The sequence below is a fragment of the Stylophora pistillata genome, chromosome 12, assembly GCF_964205215.1.
Source record: "Stylophora pistillata chromosome 12, jaStyPist1.2, whole genome shotgun sequence".
Taxonomy (NCBI): Eukaryota; Metazoa; Cnidaria; class Anthozoa; order Scleractinia; family Pocilloporidae; genus Stylophora; species Stylophora pistillata.
In genome coordinates, this window is record NC_142530.1 from 29,468,157 (window position 1) to 29,487,964 (window position 19,808).

At 37.0% G+C, this 19,808-nt stretch overlaps 4 protein-coding genes across 13 annotated transcripts in view; 1 reads left to right on the plus strand and 3 right to left on the minus strand.

Moving 5' to 3' along the window:
• Nucleotides 1–208: 208 nt before the first annotated feature.
• On the minus strand, nucleotides 209–12,011 carry LOC148719569 (uncharacterized). Of its 6 annotated transcripts, XR_015993908.1 has the most exons (7): nucleotides 11,392–11,693; nucleotides 2,192–2,273; nucleotides 1,989–2,044; nucleotides 1,744–1,838; nucleotides 994–1,257; nucleotides 702–757; nucleotides 246–320 (listed from the first exon to the last, which is right to left on the minus strand). XR_015993908.1 is itself a non-coding variant. In XM_088740788.1 (5 exons), the coding sequence occupies exons 4-5, from the start codon at nucleotides 1,825–1,827 to the stop codon at nucleotides 1,099–1,101; spliced, it is 243 nt and encodes an 80-aa protein (XP_088596914.1). In that variant the 5' UTR covers nucleotides 1,828–1,838; nucleotides 1,989–2,044; nucleotides 2,192–2,273; nucleotides 11,392–11,695; the 3' UTR covers nucleotides 820–1,098. The 6 variants fall into 6 exon arrangements, 3 of the variants coding, with proteins under 3 accessions (XP_088596914.1, XP_088596913.1, XP_088596912.1); XR_015993910.1 differs by lacking the exon at nucleotides 702–757 and having other exon boundaries at nucleotides 209–320; nucleotides 11,392–11,696; XR_015993909.1 differs by lacking the exons at nucleotides 246–320; nucleotides 702–757 and adding an exon at nucleotides 820–887 and having other exon boundaries at nucleotides 11,392–11,695.
• On the plus strand, nucleotides 6,582–8,859 carry LOC148719570 (uncharacterized). The gene is made up of 2 exons (XM_088740784.1): nucleotides 6,582–6,790; nucleotides 7,048–8,859. Exons 1-2 carry the CDS (start codon nucleotides 6,617–6,619, stop codon nucleotides 8,122–8,124), a joined length of 1,251 nt encoding a protein of 416 aa, XP_088596910.1. The 5' UTR covers nucleotides 6,582–6,616; the 3' UTR covers nucleotides 8,125–8,859.
• On the minus strand, nucleotides 8,134–11,289 carry LOC148719571 (uncharacterized). Its single transcript, XM_088740783.1, has 2 exons — nucleotides 10,867–11,289; nucleotides 8,134–10,324 (listed from the first exon to the last, which is right to left on the minus strand). The coding sequence occupies exons 1-2, from the start codon at nucleotides 10,983–10,985 to the stop codon at nucleotides 9,076–9,078; spliced, it is 1,368 nt and encodes a 455-aa protein (XP_088596909.1). The 5' UTR covers nucleotides 10,986–11,289; the 3' UTR covers nucleotides 8,134–9,075.
• Nucleotides 12,012–17,435: 5,424 nt separating the features above from the next.
• Nucleotides 17,436–19,808, minus strand: part of LOC148719572 (uncharacterized) — a 10,239-nt gene continuing 7,866 nt past the window's right edge. For 3 of the 5 annotated variants that reach the window (XM_088740988.1, XM_088740990.1, XM_088740989.1), the window contains 2 exons: nucleotides 19,552–19,680; nucleotides 17,436–18,626 (listed from right to left, as the gene is read on the minus strand). In XM_088740988.1, coding sequence (XP_088597114.1) covers nucleotides 18,529–18,626; nucleotides 19,552–19,680 — 227 coding nt within the window. In that variant the 3' untranslated portion in view covers nucleotides 17,436–18,528. Of the gene's footprint in view, nucleotides 18,627–19,549; nucleotides 19,681–19,808 lie in introns of those variants that run through there. The other 2 variants (XR_015993981.1, XR_015993980.1) reach the window with 1 other exon arrangement.

The window sequence follows — 19,808 nt, forward strand, 5'->3', positions numbered from 1 at the left end:
AATCTGTTCAGTAGTCATATTTATCATTAATCCTATCTGAAAGTTCCTTGAAAACACCTTCAAAGCTTTTTATTTATTGGCTTTAGTTGTTATTCCCTCTTGACACTGACAGTTAATACAGTTTATATTTCTGATTAAGCTTGGTCGTTACAAATAATGACAAATTCTTACCTCTGCCTTGGAGGTCTCACTTAACTTGCCAAGGATCTAAATGAAGGACGAGATGGGTCCAGAACTCGAGCAATGTGTACCAAGCTTTCTTCATTCAATGAAGTCAGATGACAAAGAGGGAACTTCAAATGACTTAAAATAATTTCAGGCTGCAAATCAAAGGAAGGCACAAAAAATTGGTTTAACTCCCATAAGTGATGAGACAGAACTTAATTCTCCTTACAACATCAATATTATATCAAGCAGATGAGTAATGAGAATAACGAAACATATCAATGAGGGGATTATTAGTTGATCTAATACCAAATTCTTTAAAGTTACACTATAGGAAAAGAATAGCAAACAGTATGGAGAATTTATTTACTAATACATTCTTGGGAGGGAAAGGGTTACTGAAGAACCAATAAAAATGCAAGCATTCAGTTGAAACTTTCCTCTTATCTTCAAGACATAGCTGAACCTCAAAACAAAAAGTACATGGAGGAAATTTAGGCAGATTATACCTATGAAATAATTTTCACTCACAGTACCTTAGACAACAGAAATGATTCTGCATCCTTAGGATCCATACACTGTATAAAAGCACCTGTTATCCGCATACAAGGTAAGTATGAATTAAAAATCACTACAAAATAAAAACGAACCCACTTCAACTGCCACCTTGTTTTCTTTATTTCTTATTTGCTGAGCTGGCATCTGCTACTTTAAGGATGAACCTTGTACATATTACATTGTCAGTGATGATGGTATGAAAAATAAGAGTCAAACGCTTTTACAATTATAAAATAAACAAATCTTTATCAAAAAATTCATGCATCTTACCAAAAAAATTTGACCTCTTTCAATTCTAAAAAGAGAATTCTGAACAGGTCAACTCAACAGAACACTGTGCAAAATCATCTCGTGAATGCCCCTTCATTGAACTATTCAATAAAGTGCTGCAATCATGTCTTTCTCGCCATTCGCACCTCTGCTGATAATATCAGTGAAACCTCTAGATGCCAACTTGCCCTGAAGTTCACAAGAAAGATGAAACTTTTCCTTCTGTGCAAGCATGTCCAGAGTTTCAGCCATGAGACCTCTTGCCTGTGAAGGAAATTCAACTGATTGAGATTCAATTCATGCAGCCTTTCCACTAAGATTATCTTGTATTTTGCAACATCACGCAATACAGCCAAAACCACTAGTAAACTGTAAATCATCAAAACTCAGGGTTACTGAGTTACTTTCCATGATCTCATTCAGAAGGCTTCACAAGTCTCAAGTGTCTCCATAGGCTTTGAAGTAAGTGAAATGTTCTCCAGAAGTAGCTGCACTTTTGCAGGCTTCTGGTGTTTGAAGCACAGTCTATTTTAATCCAACAAAGCAGTGAAACACCATAGTCTTGTTCAAAAATAAATGTTTACCTTTGCCTGCACCTAGTGTTTTTTATAGCTGGTCTTTAAAACAAAAAACCTCCAGAGAATGCTACAATTTAGTATCTGCCCAGTCAGATACTGCACATAAAAACCATTTGCAAGTGTGCAGTCCAGATTAGCTCACCAATCCCCTTCCCCTTCCCGCCTCACTAACCTTGGCTACATCAAACATGAAGTTCTTGAGACCACATGCTGACAGCTGATCTAAGGCTGTGAGCTCATCATAGTCTAATTTCATTCAGGAATTGGCTGATGGAGACATAAAGATGTCAAAAAATAAAGTACATTGATCAATACATGAACTTGTGCTGTTTAATTACCTTAGAACTTACAGACATTAATTATAATAAGGAAAGTATTAAAAAAAAACCCAATTCATTTCATTACTGAGGCCCATACCTGAATGCTTCAGAGAGTGTATGTTGCTGAACTGTATTTCCACTATTATACAAAACCTGAAAATAAAATTAAAGTGATGTTACATTTTGAAGTCTGTTGTTTCAGTAAAAATAAATGAGGCTAACCAGAGGTAATTAACACTAATAACATAAGGTAAAACACCTTAATAAGGATTTTCTAAAAATGTATTGCTTGACAAGAACCTGTTGTATACAGCAGAAGAGCGCAAGATTGGATAGCCATTTTATTCTCTGCAATGTGATCGCTGTGCTTACTGCAGAGTGCCTTGAAAAAGCAAAGAGAAGGTATGTTTACATTTTGTATTAATCTGATGATATTTCATCAAACATTTTACATCTAACATTTTTATTAGTGAGATAGAATAAATATATGAAAATCATATATTTTGAACTGCGGTATTTGATACGTATGATGGACGATCCTCGCAGTAGATAGCGCTATTTGAGCAATAGCGAAATTCAGACCTGAAAAAAAATCAGGCCTGTACAGGACTCGAACCACTGACCTCTGCGATACTAGTGCAGCGCTCTAACCAATTGAGCTAACAAGCCAACTGAGAGCAGGCCGTTAAGTTGATTCGTAATGAACCCGTGAAAGTGATAAATGAGATAGAATAAATATATGAAAATCATATATTTTGAACTGCGGTATTTGATACGTATGATGGACGATCCTCGCAGTAGATAGCGCTATTTGAGCAATAGCGAAATTCAGACCTGAAAAAAATCAGGCCTGTACGGGACTCGAACCACTGACCTCTGCGATACTAGTGCAGCGCTCTAACCAATTGAGCTAACAAGCCAACTGAGAGCAGGCCGTTAAGTTGATTCGTAATGAACCCGTGAAAGTGATAAATGAGATAGAATAAATATATGAAAATCATATATTTTGAACTGCGGTATTTGATACGTATGATGGACGATCCTCGCAGTAGATAGCGCTATTTGAGCAATAGCGAAATTCAGACCTGAAAAAAATCAGGCCTGTACGGGACTCGAACCACTGACCTCTGCGATACTAGTGCAGCACTCTAACCAATTGAGCTAACAAGCCAACTGAGAGCAGGCTGTTAAGTTGATTCGTAATGAACCCGTGAAAGTGATAAATGAGATAGAATAAATATATGAAAATCATATATTTTGAACTGCGGTATTTGATACGTATGATGGACGATCCTCGCAGTAGATAGCGCTATTTGAGCAATAGCGAAATTCAGACCTGAAAAAAAATCAGGCCTGTACGGGACTCGAACCACTGACCTCTGCGATACTAGTGCAGCGCTCTAACCAATTGAGCTAACAAGCCAACTGAGAGCAGGCCGTTAAGTTGATTCGTAAAGAAAAAGGCAAAATTTTCCAGCTATCTTGACCTAACAACCTTGGTCGCTTAAGTATTTAGTACATGGTAAAAGGTTTTAGCTTAAATAATCAAGGATGACTTGTTTATTATGAGAACTGGAATAAATATATGAAATAAATATTCTTATTAGTGTCACCTTGAATGGAAAAGAAAAGAAACCTCTTTTTGTAAAAAACACAAACTCACTTCTACCCTTCAAGTGTTACCTTATTATAGGAAATTAATGCTGCATGGATTTAAAGCAATTTAAGCATTGAATTTCTTTCCAGTTCTCATAATAAACAAGTCATCCTTGATTATTTAAGCTAAAACCTTTTACCATGTACTAAATACTTAAGCGACCAAGGTTGTTAGGTCAAGATAGCTGGAAAATTTTGCCTTTTTCTTTTCTGCATTTTTATGCATCTCTCCTCCTGTGCTACAAGCAATTAATAGGCTATCTTTCCTAGCTCTCAAAATAAACAAGTCATTTTTTATTCTTATTTTAGCCACCAAATCCTTTTACAACTGATGAAAAATTTTTTAATTAGCATGCTTGCTTGGTGAAGATAGCTAACTATTTGCCTGTTTTTTGTTTTTTTGTTTTTTTGTCTTTTTATGCATCTAAGCTTTGTCTTGGTCAATAAAAACACACACCAAAAAAACTATCGATTAAGTTAAAGTAGCAATGAAGGAAAAACATCCCATAAAAAGCAAGTTGTTATGAAGACCAGCTGTCAGATGGATTAGATAGCTTCATACAAACCACAGTGACAATGATGAATAAAGCACCCAGAGCATTAGTTGTTACTATGTACAGTCTCATTTGTTATCAAGAGCAAGATAATTTTAAAAAAGCTGAAATATTTCTTTAGATCTTTCTTGTTATTTTTCTCTTCAGTTTCACCGACAAGTTCAATTCTTATTGATGTAGCACAGTTGAATTCAGGTGAGATCAGATGTTGTTATTTTCATGAATGATAGGGTTGTAGTGAGAATATGTAAACATAGTTGTCATGTTACCCTATCTTTGTTGAGTTATTTTTGACAAATATTTTATAAAAGCAATAGAGGACTTTATCAACTTTACAAAACCTTATCTGAACACTTAGGGATTACAAGAATTCTTCATAATTATATGCAAATCTGTAACTGTGTCTCTCAACTCCCCACTGAGTGTTCACTGTTCACGGTGATCATTCCAGACGTCAAAAGGTTAGCCTATTTCTAACGATTTTGAAATTCTGTCAGGTGTGTATCCAGCACTACCTCCAGTCACTGAGGTGGATTTTAGCCTGCTGCTTGATCAGGTCAGTGACTAACTGATAAAAACTATTGTGCTGTGTATTGAAGAAAATCATAAAGAGATCCTTGGAATCATTGGGGCTGCACCTCTTTAGCATTGAAAGCACAATGTCTCTCTACCTGTAGAAGATCAGCGGAGCTATTAGTTATAGCTTTAGAGATTAAGAGACCTTGGATGTTGCAACACAAATTTACAAGTCAACATACAATCTGCATCTTTATGATTTTCTTCAATACTGCGAGGATTGTGCATCATACTGCATGTTGTTTATGTTTCTGTTTATCAAGTGTACCTTGATTTTGTTTCAGTGAGTCCCTTTTTCCCTCTCAGCTATAGAATTCTTTATTTTGTAACACAGGCTGAATGGGAGCTGACATTACACTATATTGTCGCTTTTTCATTGGTGATAAAGGATTCTGTCACTGGACTGACAATGTTTATTAAAATCAATTAAAGTCCAATTTCAATTTCTAATCTATTAGGTCTTGACAGTATGTATTAGGTTTTTTAGATTCTTAATCTTAGAGGCACCTATGTATTTTGAACAAGCTCTACGAGCTCCTTGACGCTATGTGGGTAAATAAAGTATTGATTGATTGATTGAGTCACAAAATGTCACTATTCAGTCAAATAAGGTCAGTACATTGTGTTTCAGTAAATGAGGTGTTCATACTGTACTTGTTAATTTTGAAATCTTTAGTCTAGAATAAAACGTTTAGTACATGCAATAAAAGGAGGTCTACAGTGTAATACCCACATTTATTTATATCACTATCTGTTGAAAATCTAAGCCATAGGAAGGCCATGATTGCAGTTTCTGTGGAACAACCGATGATTATTGGAGAAGCTGTTTTTTAAAGGTCTTTTTTTAATATGTCTTTTCAGAAACATGAATAGGTTGTTTGGTGGGTAGCAAGAAGATTGTACCTCTTTATTTCCTAGTTTAATCACCTTGCCAGGACTGATTAAAACAACATGTTTAGACATCCTCAACTTATAAGAATAGGTATCTCTTTTATACGCTGAGTACTTGAACCAACAGGGGTTATTCCTTAAGACTGTTCGCCAAGATAACTGTTTTATTTTTGCTGCTTTGCTCTTCAATCTTTTTCAGATCTGCTGTTCCCTTTTGAATTTAAGCCACAAGTTCATTTCATATTACCGCCGAGTGCATGTTTTTGGAGTAAGTAATTTTGAGCTAAAAAGGGCTATTCCACATGAGACATGAAAATTTGACAGATTTTTAAATTCAAAATATGAGAGCCAAACTTACTTTTCATGAAAGCTTATACATAGTTCTATAAGAATCCAAATCTAGATTGGCAGTAGGGGCCACGTCCAGGGTGTGTGACGCAATTGTTTTTGAGGGTTTTTATTAACAGAATAAGCCATTTTACATACCAATATCTAAATGGCTCTATCTCAAAGAAATTGATTGCTATAAATCAGTTTTTGAGATCTTAACTACTCACTAGGATGGGCCTTTCAATGCCAAAAGAAAAAAATTCTCAATCATTTAATGCCTCAGACAAACAAAGACATAAGTGTTGCAGACGTGTATAGTGGCCGAGAACTGCCATTAAACATATTCAAATTTATAGGAATTATTTTTATTTTTTTTTTAATTTCGATTTATTTCTTATTTTTCTTTTTAAAATAAAAGCAAGTGAAAGTAAATGAAATGTAAAATAGAAATAAAATGAAACCAAAGATAAATGAAATCAAATCAAAATTAAATACTACCTGGCCAAGCGCTGCCACTAGTTTCATTTTTTTTTTTTTTTTATTGATTGTTGGAATAAGCTACCATCATCTGTCATAGATCATGAATATGTAAATAGCTTAAAAAAAGCATTGAAAAAAAGTCTATTTTAAATGATTTATAATAGAGTTCTAAAGTCGTTACGTCATGTTTCCAAGCAACCAAATAACTTGGGTCTAAACAAAACGACTAGCACCCAAAATGGCGGCGCTCTCGATATCATCGTTGGCTTCTTTTTTCGTGGATGAGCAAAAATCTTTAACCAGAGGTGAAAATCACTATCAATCAAACCATATTGAAAGCTTTTTCTATAACGATAGCGTGATTCGTGGAGAGGTTCATGCCAGCATGAAGAAAAAGATCTACAAAGTGACGGTGAGTAATCAATACGTTCTCCTAGATGTTGTGGTACGTTTGATTCATTCTTCTTAAACGTATTCTTGTGCACGATTCATACGTCCATTATTGACCTTCTGTGTAAACGTTTTCAGTGGACAATTATTTCATAGAAAGCCGTAATCGTGATATTTAAGTCTAAATACAACCGATGTTTGGAACGTCACTCTTACTTAATCAACTCGCAGATGCCCTAAAGTTCGTAAAATAAGATCTGTTTTTTTCCACTTCTTAAGATTTATTTAGATGAGGAAAAAGCTATCAAGTCAACGGACTGTGAGTGCCCAAGAGGGAAGTTTAAGTGTAGTCATGCTGCTGCTCTGTTTATTCATGGCATTTATAAGCTTAGTCGAACTGATATTGAATGCCAGTGGAGAAAGCGTAAAGCCACAAACGTGCCGCTGCCATCGGTGCAAGAAATGTTCCCGCCAGCAAAACCCGGATATAGGGCTCTTTCAAGAGACCCGAGTTGCGAAGAACGCAGCGACTTTTTTCATAAATTGAAAAATTATGGCAAATTTACTGGGTTATACTGGCTCATGAGCCCTGAACCTGAAACCCAGTCTGGTTCATTGCCAGTTGCCACTGTGGATGAAGTGATCTTCCAAGAGGAATTTTTGCAACTGCAAGGAGCTGGAGTACAACGGCAGTATTTCCTGGAGAGGGTCAAAGTCGACTGGAGGACAATTGAAGATGTAAGTCGCCTCACTTCTGGACAAAGGGACAATCCCTCTTGGCAAATGATCAGGAAGGGTCGACTGACAGCAAGCAATTTTGGGTCAGTTCTAAATGTTAAGCGTGTTACCCCTTCCTTGATTAAACGTCTTCTTGGCAAATACGACCTTTCAAGAGTGAAAGCTGTCCAGTGGGGGGTCACTAATGAGTCTGAAGCCCTTAAGGCATTCACAATGAAGACTGGCTTAGCAGTAGTGGAAACAGGGGTGTGGCTGCACGAGTCAGGTGTCCTAGGTGCATCCCCAGATGGATTAGTTGGTGATGAAAGTGTACTTGAAGCCAAGTGTCCTTATACACAGCGAGACATGACTATTGAAGAAGCTTTCGAGTCAAATAACTTTTGCTTAGAAAAGAAGGATGGGAAAACTGTTTTGAAACGTGACCACGTCTACTGGCACCAAGTCCAAGGGCACATGTATTTTACAAAGAGAAAGAAATGCTTCTTTGTTGTTTGGACCTTGAAAGACTTTATTGTTCTTGAAATCCAGCGTGATGATGGTTGGGAGGTTAGGATCCAAGAACTAAAGGATTTCTATTTAAAACACCTTTTCCCCAAAATTTTCGAAGGAGAACTTTAAATGGTAGAATATGTTAAAATGATTTATTGCACTTTATAATAATCAATTGCACTTTAGTTCACAAGCCTATGAATAAACCTCACCAGTTTGGGGCACATTTGGCAAAATTATCACACATGTTACCAAGAGCTCTGCATGAAAAATTACAAAACATATTTTGGTATGTAGAGTCTTATATGTGAGACTTTGACAAATATATGCATGTACTTGCTCTAGAGTGGGGATGTGATCTGAGTACCAGGAAAAAAAATCCTTTGCCCTTAAAGTTTAATTAAGATATAACTATTGCACCAGAAAGACTGTGTAATGTAACACTTAATCGCTTACTTTTTGTAAAATCTGTCAACGAAACATTTTTTTAATCAAATAGCTGGGGGTAATCAATGGACTTCAAAGCTAAACCCTTTCACTCCCAAGCTCCAAGTAGTAATTCTCCCCAGTAATTTTCATGTATTTCCTTACATGTTACTTTTCAGAGAATTTGATGGTTGAGATCAATTGAATATCTTTAAGCTGATACTTATCACAATTCCCATTACTAGTTTGCTTAGCAATGTAATGATATTGTGTGGAGAAATTGCATACTGATAACTGATTGAAAGGCTTGAAGCAGAAATTCTCCTGATCATGTCTAGAGAATGGTGGGCAGATTAGGGTTTTAAGGGTTGTCATAAAATTAAACAAATGTTGTAACATTTCTTTGGCACCATTACAGTGTTAACTTGAACAAGATAATGTCACTTTCTCTAATTTCTTAAATGCTAGAATATACCATGGAGGCCTAGTGAGAGGGTCTGTCCCTTAATGTACTTTTCCAAGTACATAAAGTTTAACCTCCTTACTACATATTTATGGCAATAGAAGAAAAACAAGTTATAATACAAACTGCTAAATGTTACTTGGACAGACAATTTGTCAAAGTACTAAAAGGAGCATTTCCCTTGTTTATACTCAGTCATAGTCTGTTCCTGCACACCCCTCTTTAATCAAAGGGAATTGCAAGTTAACGATAGTTCCACACAACTGAAACACTTTGTCAATGTGAGACCTTAAGTATGGAGGGACAAAACTGAGAATTTTAAAATCTTTAAGCCTTGCATTTGCCCTTTCAACGTGTATGCGACATCTAGCAATTGACTGGGTTAACTTGGCCTCACTTTCAGTGAATTTCTCATGTTCAAGAAATGGTGGAATGTTCACAGACACACCCCTAGGAACAATGTCTTGAATGAGAAATCCTTTGTCTGCTAAAATCAGATCACCAGCAACAAAATGTTTTAACAGACCCGACTGTTGAACAATCTCTTTGTCAGAGATAGATCCAGGGTAGAGGTCACTGATGTAGGTCAACACCCCATTTGGTGCTACCCCAGTCAATACTTTGAATGAATTCATTCCACGATAACTCGAGTATGTGACATTTTGCTGACTCATAAGGCTTGGTGTAGCAACTTCAATGTCTGTGCAATCAATAATTATTCTGCAGCTTGAGAACTCTGAAAATGATGAGGGTGAACAGAGCTTGTTCTTGTTCCTGGAAGGAATCACTCTCATGAGGTCATCAAACAACAATCTATGCAAGACATGCACAAAGGTTATAACAATGTTAGAAATTGTTCCAACACTGCATGAGAACAGCTGTGCCAGGTGCATGTTGGTATAGTTTTGCCGCAACTTCATAAGTGTTATGAAGATTTGATCCTCAAAGGTGATTGCTTCAACTTTCCAACCACAATAATAAGAAATGGAATTCTTGAATTTAGAAGCATAATTCACTACAATATTGAAGATCTCCTTTGTTGGTAGGCCAGTTTCCATTCTCAATACTTCAGATGTCATCATCGAGACAGAGTAGTGTGTCTTTTGATACTCTATGGTGTCCTGTTGACTGCTCAGCTCTTGCTTTGCTAAGTGCAATTCTGCCTCTAAAATTATTTGCTCAGTTGGAGGATTGTTACTATCATCCTGGGCTTCTGAAGATTCTGCTGATGTAGTTGCACTAATACTGGCTAAGATATCTTTAACTGTAGGTAACTTAGCCTCTGAAACAGGCTTCTTTTTCTTCTGCACTGGGGGTTCTTGTGAGGGGAATAATTTAGTGGCATTCCTTTTAAAGATAGTGGGGCCATTAGATTTCTTTCCATCTTTAAAATGGCAACTGCACACTTTCGAGTACTTGCTGGGATCTCTATCAGCTCTCCTAACAAAAGATTGTGATAATCCTTGATATGAGCATAAGACAGTCCCATTTTATCAACTCATTTTCTGTCTTTCTAACGAAAGAAATCGCTCAGCTTCAATGAACTGTTAAAATCATCTAACTAAACAACAACAGAGGTCTGTGTATAATTATTTTGAAAATCCCAGGAAATGGTTTGAGGCATATTTCGAGAGGGAAAAATTTTGGATGACAAGCTTCAACAGCGACAAAATGCTAGCTCGTAAATGTGAGAAAGGCTCTATTTGTAAATACCATTACACTAATCTTATCGATCATAGGTGACACCAATCAGTACAATGACAGGCAGCTGTGTCCTTTTTTTTATTTTTATTCCACAGTACAAGTAACGGGAGTTTATGGAAATTTATGCCTATGGAAGTCAAGAAAAAACATCAGCCCTCAGCGACAACCGAAATATATGGAAATTTCCTCCTTTACACCCTCAAACAACGTGTGATAATTTACTGTTTAAAATTTCACTCCCATACCGGATTAAATTCAATAGAGAGAAGTATTCATACCTTAGCAAGCGAACCCAACGTCTGTATTCTTCCTTTTTCTTCTCTGCATTTGGGAAAAGGAAAAACTGACAACAATGCGATTCCGACTGGTGATTACAATCGGGAGCGAAGCACTGCATATTCAATCTTGGTGACCTATGTGGCCTTGCCCGCGGCGATCGACCTCTACGCACGCAGCGATTCCTTCCTAAAATCGGATATTGCCGAAGAAAGTTTACAGCCTGCCAAAATATGGAGTCCAGTTAAGGTTTTTTCTTTGATTCTTTGGAATATAACGCCCAAAATACTTAGAGTACTTAGTGGAAAACAATAACACCACAATCAGATATGGCGCCCGTCTTTCAATCTCCAGGTTTTGTTTAGACCCAGATTTTGGTCGTCATGACAGCGTGACGTCACACTTTAGAACTCTATACCTATAGAGTATAATTTTAAAATTCTTACGCAGGCATGTATTGTTAACCCTGCCATATCAATTACATTTCATTGACTCATTGACTAAGAATAGCGTCTACTGTGTTATACCTCATTTTTCAAAGCCTCCCGACATATGTAAATGATGTGGACGGGTATTCTGAAGTTGTTCCGATTCCTCGTTGGAAACAGCCATAGATCTTCAAAATTCATGCGACCTGAACAAAGCAACCGCGTCCGCGCTCTTGAAATTTGCTCGGTTTAAACGCAGGAACTAACTGGATCGATCGAAGTTTGACTCGTGCACAAACGATGTTATAATATGAGTCAGCAGTTGACTTACCCAGTATTCCTGCAACGGGAGATGAACTGCAACCAGAAGTGCGGTCCGAAGCGTTGGTCCTCAAGGGCGGCAAAGTGAACAGAGAGGCATTTGGCCTGCGCATGCGCGAGTGGCATTAGCTTAACGCCATTTGTTGAGTTTGCGACGCGTTTCTGCGAGGTTTCCACTGGACAATCGACACCTTTTTGTAATATTTTTTGAAGATGAATGAAGGAGTATGACAAGTTCACCAACATTTCTAACTATGTGGATATTCATGGTGTTTAATGGCTCTTCGGTTGAGGATATTTTAATGATGAAAGTGCGAACAAAACGCGAAAAAATCCCCAAAACTTGAAGTTTGAGATGGCTCACTTTGGTTTGCGAAACGAAACGAAACGAAACGAAAAGGAAAATCTACAGTTTGCGAAATGAAAAATCTGTAGTTTGCGAAATGAAAAGTCTGTAGTTTGCGAAATGGAAAATCTGTAGTTTGCGAAATGGAAAATCTGTAGTTTGCGAAATGAAATTTCCCTGTCAAAATTAAATTCTGGCGGGAGACTATCCTGGCGATGACCTTTGCATACATTTGCTAGGTAGGAGACCCTTGCGTTACATTTTCTAACAGGTCAGGGGAGTCTAACTTTTGGTTGAGCCATCATAGGTCGAGGGTCTTATGTCGAAGTCGAGGGTATTTAGTCGAGCGTCCCTTTTTTGTTTTTCTTTTTCGCAGCCTAGGCGAGGAATTTCATTTCGCAAACTACAGATTTTCCATTTCGCAAACTACAGATTTTTCATTTCGCAAACTACAGACTTTCCATTTCGCAAACTACAGATTTTTCATTTCGCAAACTACAGTTATTCCATTTCGTTTCGCAAACTACAGTAAGCCCTGCATATTTTTCAGTTACTTTTCAGTGAGGATAATTTTGCAAAGTACATCGCAGCCTTGTACTATTTCAATAAATCAATGTAATTCAAAAAATGTTATACATTCAAGAAAAACAGTTACTATCAGTAGTGCATATACATTTGCGAATATGCATGTAACATTCTTTTGTCCATTTGCGGTTTGATACTAATTTATAAATTCACAGCCGTAGCGTATTACTAGCTGTAATTACAATAAAGCTGTAATTCCAAACATCAAACTATCTGCCTGGACTCTACAGAATCAACACTGAGAACCCTCAAACTTTTTTAAGATATTGAACGTGCCTGGATAGCCCAAGTAGATTACCGTATTTGTTCGCCTATAAGCCGAGCGATTTTTCCAACAAATCAAACTCAGAACAGGTAAATTCTCGCCAAGGAAGGGGGTTCGGCTTATAGCCGTGTATTTTCGCCAAAAAATATTTAAGGGTGCTTAACAAGATTCGAAATTCAATGTTTATTCGACTGTAAGCCGAGCGATTATCAACAAACACAAATTTCCGAGATCACGAAGGGTAGGTACATGTAAATCATTGTTGGTTCTGCTCGACGGAAGCTCGAATCGCATAGGAGTTTCATCCATATTGAACAGCCTGGAGAGCGAATGGCCATACCGCTGCCAAAGTGCGATCACGAACCGATGGAACTGGATGATCTTTTCTTCCAGATCTTGTGGGAGTCGCTGGGCCAGGGTTGTCCTAGTGCGAAGGCTGATGGAATGGCGCTTTTTCCATCTCTGGTAGCAACCCAGTGAGGCTTTGAAGTCTGGATCACTGCTCAACTCCTTCGCCTTTAGCCGTAGAATTAATCCGCTTACAGCAATTCCTGTAAAAGATAACAGAGATCAATTGTTTGACTTGTTTTGACGACATGAAAAACTGGCCAATCAGAAGCGGTCATTCCCACGGTTTGTGTAAACATTGCAACACGATCTGACAGATATCAGTTGATCGAAGCTTTTCATGGTTTTAAAGAAGCGAAAGACTTACCTTGACTCCCCTGCTCTGAAAACCAGTCCAGTAGTGTTTGATCCAATTCAGGATACTTTGGCGAAAAGCAGCCCATCGTCTTTCGCTTTGCTGACATTTTAAGCTCACCATAAAACAGGTTCGCTTAATCTTTTCGCCAGCGACGCACCATCGATTCACTGATTCCGTAATCTCTAGCGATGTCGGAGTTGTTCTCGACGGCCTCTGCTTCAGCAACGACTTTTAGTTTGAACGCTAAGTTGTATGAAGAACGACGAACTTTCGGCATGATGATCGATTACGATAACTTTGAAAGAGAGCGATTGTTTGAGACAGGATTCTGAACTCAGGTGAATGTTTTGTTATGTCACGCATGGTTCTATTTATTTACACATTAAATTCAACTTATCTGTGATTTGTTGTTACTTTCAATTAAACGACCAATAACAACTGAGTAAATAACCTACTTTTTGGTTACATGTTTCCCGAGGGGGAAGCTCCTTTTGTTTTCGGTTTATGTTAATTCATCTCAGTTAACGACACGCGTGGAGTACTTTGCAATTATTAGGTCTCGGCTTATAGCCGAATGTTTTGTGTTTATTTTTTATTTCAATGCAAAGCTGCTGACATGAAGAAGTTTAGGGTCTCGGCTTAAAGCCGAGATCGGCTTATAGGCGAATAAATACGGTAGATACCGATAAGTGACCCTTCTGTCTAAAATGGTTCAAGAAGCTAGGACAACGTTCTTTTTGACCTGCGGGTAGTCCCTTTCGCCCCAAGTGGCCTAATGACCCAGTTTCTGTAGTTGAACAAACAAAATCGAGTCCCAGACGATAGTTTTCCAAAGATTTAAAAATCGGTGTTAAACAATCTCCTAACGCAGGGTATACAGGTTATCACTTTCGATCATTTTCCAATTATTTGAAAATGGAGTACTTAAAACAGGCCCTTTTTGCACATTTTATTCCACATTATCCAAGAAGTTACAAACTGGACCTGTCAACCCGTCGTGCTGCTTAACCGACTAGCGACAAAGGGTGAAAAATACTACCGACTAAGTGACTGAATATTAACCGACAAGTGGAACCTCCTCCCCCCCCCCCCCCTTCAGACTCTCTGTTGAGATAAGCGCTGAAAACTAGCAAAGTCATAATTTTGTCATATCTGAAAATTCGGGGTTATTAAGCAATGTCAGTTATGTGGGGTGTATCGCTAGTGACCAGAAACGCGAGAGATAAACCCCGTTCTCTGTTGTTATTTCAAATCTATACAACCTGTACGTAACAGAAGTCTCCACGTGAAAATTAAGCATTGCAAACTCATTAACCGGTGTGATAGGGCGAGGTGCCGCGAAATCGACCCCGCTTTATGTTGTTATTTTGTAAATATCTGAAAATTGGGGTCATTAACCAGTGTATTAGTGCAGGGTGTATGTGTAATCACTAGCAACTCCCGAAATCGACCCCGTTTTTTGTTGTTATTTTCTAGATATCTGAAAATTGAGGTCATTAACCGGTGTTTTAGTGCGAGGTGTATGGGTAATCATCGGAAACTCCCGAATCGACCCTGTTTTCTGTTGTTATTTTCTACTGAAATATCTGAAAATTGGGCCTGGAGCATTAAAGCAGAGTGTATAGGTTATCACACAGGAAACTCGCAAAATCGACCCCGTTTTTTGTCGCTATTTTCTAGATATCGAAAATTGGGGTCACCAAACCAGTTTGTTAGTGCGGGGTGTATGGGTAATCACTGGCAACTCCCGAAATCGACCCCGTTTTTTGTTGTTAGTTTCTAGATATCTGAAGTTGGGGTACTTAACCGGTGTGTTAGTGCGGAGTGTATGGATAGTGACTGGAAACTCCTGAAATCAACCCCGTTTTTTGTTGCTATTTTCTTGATATCTGAAAATGGAGGTCATTAACCGCTGTTTTAGTGCGAGGTGTATGAGTAATCACTGGAAACTCCCGAAATCGACCCTGTTTTATGTTGTTATTTTCAACTGAAATATCTGAAAATTCGGTCCGGAGCATTAAATCGGAGTGTATAGCTTATCACTCAGGAAACTCGCGAAATCGACCCCGTTTTTTGTCGCTATTTTCTACATATCTGAAAATTGGGTCACTAAGCCAGAGTGTTGGTGCGGGGTGTATGGGTAATCACTGGCAACTCCCAAAATCGACCCCATTTTTTGTTGCTATTTTCTACATATCTGAAAATTGGGTCACTAAGCCAGAGTGTTGGTGGGGGGTGTATGGGTAATCACTGGCAACTCCCAAAATCGACCCCATTTTTTGTTCCTAGTATCTAGATATCTGAAGTTGGCGTCCTTAACCGGTGTGTTAGTGCGGAGTGTATGGATAATGACTGGAAACTTCTGAACTCCACCCTGTTTTTCGTTATTTTCTAGATGTCTGAAAATTGGGGTCATTCACCGGTGTTTTGGTGGGGGGTATAGGTAATCACTGGAAACTTCGCGAGAACGACCCCGTTTTCAGCTATTTTCTAATTTTCGGAAAATTGGGGTCATTAACCGGCCTGTTAGTGTGGGGTGTACAGGTAATCACTGGAACCTCGCGAAATCAACCTCATTTTTCTGTTTATATTTTCTAAATATATGAAATTTGGGAGTAGCCGGTGGCCCAGTCAACCCTGTTTTATTAGTCATTTTCTTGGCTCTTCACCCACCCTATATCTAAAGTTATGTCCTGTGTTTGCAACGACGACTCAGTATCAGACTGGCGTATTTATGACATAATACATTGCAGTTATTAACTATACACGTTGGATGATGGCTGTCGCCATACGATTTCTGAGCGTGGCATCCAAAATTTCACAGCTGAATTTTAAAAGGAGGTCCCATTCAGACCTGCCAAGTGTTCCATCTTTGAAAACAAGCGACAAGCTCAAAATCAGTGCAACGTAAAATACCTCATCAAAAAAGTCATGAACAACTGTATGATTGACAGTTATCACACAATCTTTACAATCTATCCAAAGAAGAAAAAAATATTTGATGCTACTATAAATAATCTCCCTAGCAAGTGTAGTTAGCTTCGTAACTGTAAAATCAGAGTTGATTGTTCAGCTCAAACTAAGGTCAAAGCTATTAGTGTCCATCAGTGATTTGCCTTTCTCTTTTCTCCGAATGCACGACTGCTCGCACATTGAATATAATTAATTCCATACAGTACAATTCAACTTTTTTTAAAAAAAGCAGATATTAACTATCAGTAAAGAAATAATAAGAAGAAACCAAGGAAATTTTCCCTCAAAGGTGATTTGTATTAATTAACCGACAATATTTTATAGTTGTGAAATAATTTGCAACGAATCACCAAATTCAAAGCGACTTTACTATGGGTACATTTCATAAGAATAGAAACCATATAAGTTGGGTCCTGGTGAAGTACACTTAATATACTGAGATGAAACTTGTTCAGTGGAGAGCATTAAAGATAAATGATGTGTTGTTTTAATCCTATACGTGACACGTCCGCAGTAACAATTTAATTTAATCTTTTAATATACTCAATTTCAATTATACAGGTCTTAACATAATATACAAATTAAAGATAAATTAATGATTATTAAAAAAAATAAAAAATTTACAAGATCTGAATAATTAGGTCAGTTTATACAGAATTCAAATATTCCTCATAAGAATAAACTGCCTTAATGAAGGGAAAAAAATTTTTACGTACAATATAGTAGCTCGAATAGCATAATTAACATGACAATAATTATTAATTAATTATAAAAATCTATCCTTATTTCCAGTAAATTTGTTTTGATAAAATTCATTAATACTGTTCTTAAATGATGAGAAAGATTCAATCATTCTAATGTGTAGTGGAAGAGAATTCCACAGGTCTACAATATGATTAAAAAAGAAAACTTAAAAACATCAGTTCCAAAAAGGCCTTTCCCCAGTGTAACCTCACTATTTCTGATGTTATATTTAGACGTCTTAAAATTTACACATGACAAAACATTAAAATCAATGTAACCTTTAAGGCATTTAAAGGCAAAGCAAATAACAGCAAAGGAAAAAGCAATTCCTCGAAAATGAACTTTAGAGTTAACATTCAAAAGTATGCTTAAAGGGTTACATGACTTTCATTAACAAAAATACTTTCTGGCTCCAGCATAATACTGTTGGTCTTGGCATTTCAATCAAGAGTGTATTCTCTTAGGCTAATTATTATCACTTAGGTTCTAGAATCAATATTGGGTCATTCTCTTCACTTAGATTATACTATTTAACATTTTATTGTAATGTAGCTAAATTGATCGATGATTTCATTTCCATTGATTGGTCTAATGCGGCATGATCTGAATGAACAGTCGCATTTTGGTTATACCTCTATGGAATTAAATTGACCTAACTTTGATACAGCAATCTGGCCTGATTTCGAACCAGATGGAGGGTTTTTAAAGTTAATTTATCAGTGAAATGTTCAGCAAATTAATTTAATTAATTTTAATTAATCAAATTTGTGACTGCAAAAAATACCTTAAATTTACTTACGGTAAATTATTACCCTAAGACTTCCTTCAGAGCTCAACTAAGGCAGATGATGGAACTTTAGACAACTTTCACTCATGACAATTCTGCTCGCTACTTACAAATGTTTGCATATCTAAGTAAAAAATTAGTATTGAATTTTGGTTTTGAGTTGGCGTCAGTAGAAAAACAACAAATTATTCATAACATTCTAGCAAAAGTGATGTCTTCAAGGAAGTAATTACTGTAGCTGTTTTGGTCCTTAATTGAGCCCTTTTTACACAGTACACAATCCTTGTTGACTAAGTGTAACTAAAATAACAGAGCAAATGGCCCCTGGTAAACAAAATGGCTCCCCAGAATCCAAATTTGCACAACACTAAAAGTAAAGAGGGCCATGGGTAGTGCAGATAATGTTCTTTCCCAGTACTTGATCATTATTTAAAACATCACTGTAATTAATTGTTTCTTAACTAAACCAGAAAAATCCTATTTCTGAAATAACTCATTCATGCATTAAACTAAAATTTACATTCCTTTAGTACATTCCATTTGTTACTGTATTTCTTGTTGAAAAGGTCTTGCACATGAGCAATAGTAAATTGCTGATGATTTGCACCTATAAAACAGAAAGTAAACAAAAGACTTAATATGTAAACAAGATATGAATGGCAGCTACATGTAAGTTTCACATGAGGATTCTATTAAATGGCCCATACACTTCTTTGTGGTTCAACTTACATACATGTACCTTAATTTTGAAAAAGTCACAACACCTACAACATTAATGTTTAAAAACTCTGGAGTACTTGAAAATAAATTATTCTTGGTATCAAAACCAGTCCCTGTCAAATAGGATTTTGTACTGTAGTCCCATGAGATGCAACCCCTCACTGAAATTCCTTGTCTCAGACTCTAAGGTAGATGGCAAGATTGTTATATAGGTGACTCAATCAAGACATTATCCTGTTTGCTAAGATCACAGCAGTGTCTGCATCTTGATCTTACTTATTAACATCATCTTTGATGCAGCTCTTGAAGACATGCTCCCTTCCTTGAAACAAAGTGTCAAATTGTGCCGTTCATTTTTCATAGTTCTTAGCTTCCATTAATGGGCACTTCATGAGGTCCACCAACACCCACAAAAAGGATGTTTTATGTTCCAGTTCTCCCATAAAATGGCAAACCTTAATCAGTGAATGAAATATCTGCAGTGCTCTGTTTGTAAGGGTAACTCATATAGGGTAACTGCTTTATTAAAATCTTAATGAAGGCGAGGGCAATCAAACACTAGAAAATATACACAATGTACACCATAAAACAAGAGAGAGGCAAGACTGGGGAGGAAAAGGGTTGATTAAGAACCTGTCATCTATTATATGGCCACAATCCACAAATAGGATATTGGCTGCAGATGCCATCTTTGGTTTAAAATGCAAAACAGTACACTCGATTCCATATTCTTAACCTCGCTCAAAGTGAATAATTATGGTGTACTTCTCACATAAAATTTCACTGTTTGAAAGCAAATATTGTCTTCTTACCAAAATATTCTCGAAATTTTATGCTCATCCCTTGATTAGTTGCAAGAAATGCTGTTCCAGCCCTAGATGCAAGGTTGTACACTTCACCACTGATATCCAGATATAATGTGGATGTCTGACAACCCAAATCTTCAAGAACCAGGATTTATACATGCAATAAAATAAGGCAATTAAAAAGGTTATATTATCTTCAGTCTTAATTATTAAGATATAGGTCTAACCCGAAAACACTTCTTTTAAATCCCCTAAGGAAATGC

Bases quoted from the DNA above. Each gene is read 5' to 3' on its own strand.
- LOC148719570 (XM_088740784.1), top strand. From the start codon at position 6,617: ATGGCGGCGCTCTCGATATCATCGTTGGCTTCTTTTTTCGTGGATGAG. The intron at 6,791-7,047 runs GTGAGTAATCAA...CCACTTCTTAAG, and splicing joins AAAAGATCTACAAAGTGACG to ATTTATTTAGATGAGGAAAA.
- LOC148719571 (XM_088740783.1), bottom strand. From the start codon at position 10,985: ATGCAGTGCTTCGCTCCCGATTGTAATCACCAGTCGGAATCGCATTGT. The intron at 10,325-10,866 runs GTATGAATACTT...ATCTTTTGTTAG, and splicing joins CGTTGGGTTCGCTTGCTAAG to GAGAGCTGATAGAGATCCCA.
- LOC148719569 (XM_088740786.1), bottom strand. From the start codon at position 11,859: ATGTTGGTGAACTTGTCATACTCCTTCATTCATCTTCAAAAAATATTA. The intron at 2,045-11,623 runs GTAAGTCAACTG...TTTTATTTTCAG, and splicing joins TCCCGTTGCAGGAATACTGG to GTTTTGTATAATAGTGGAAA.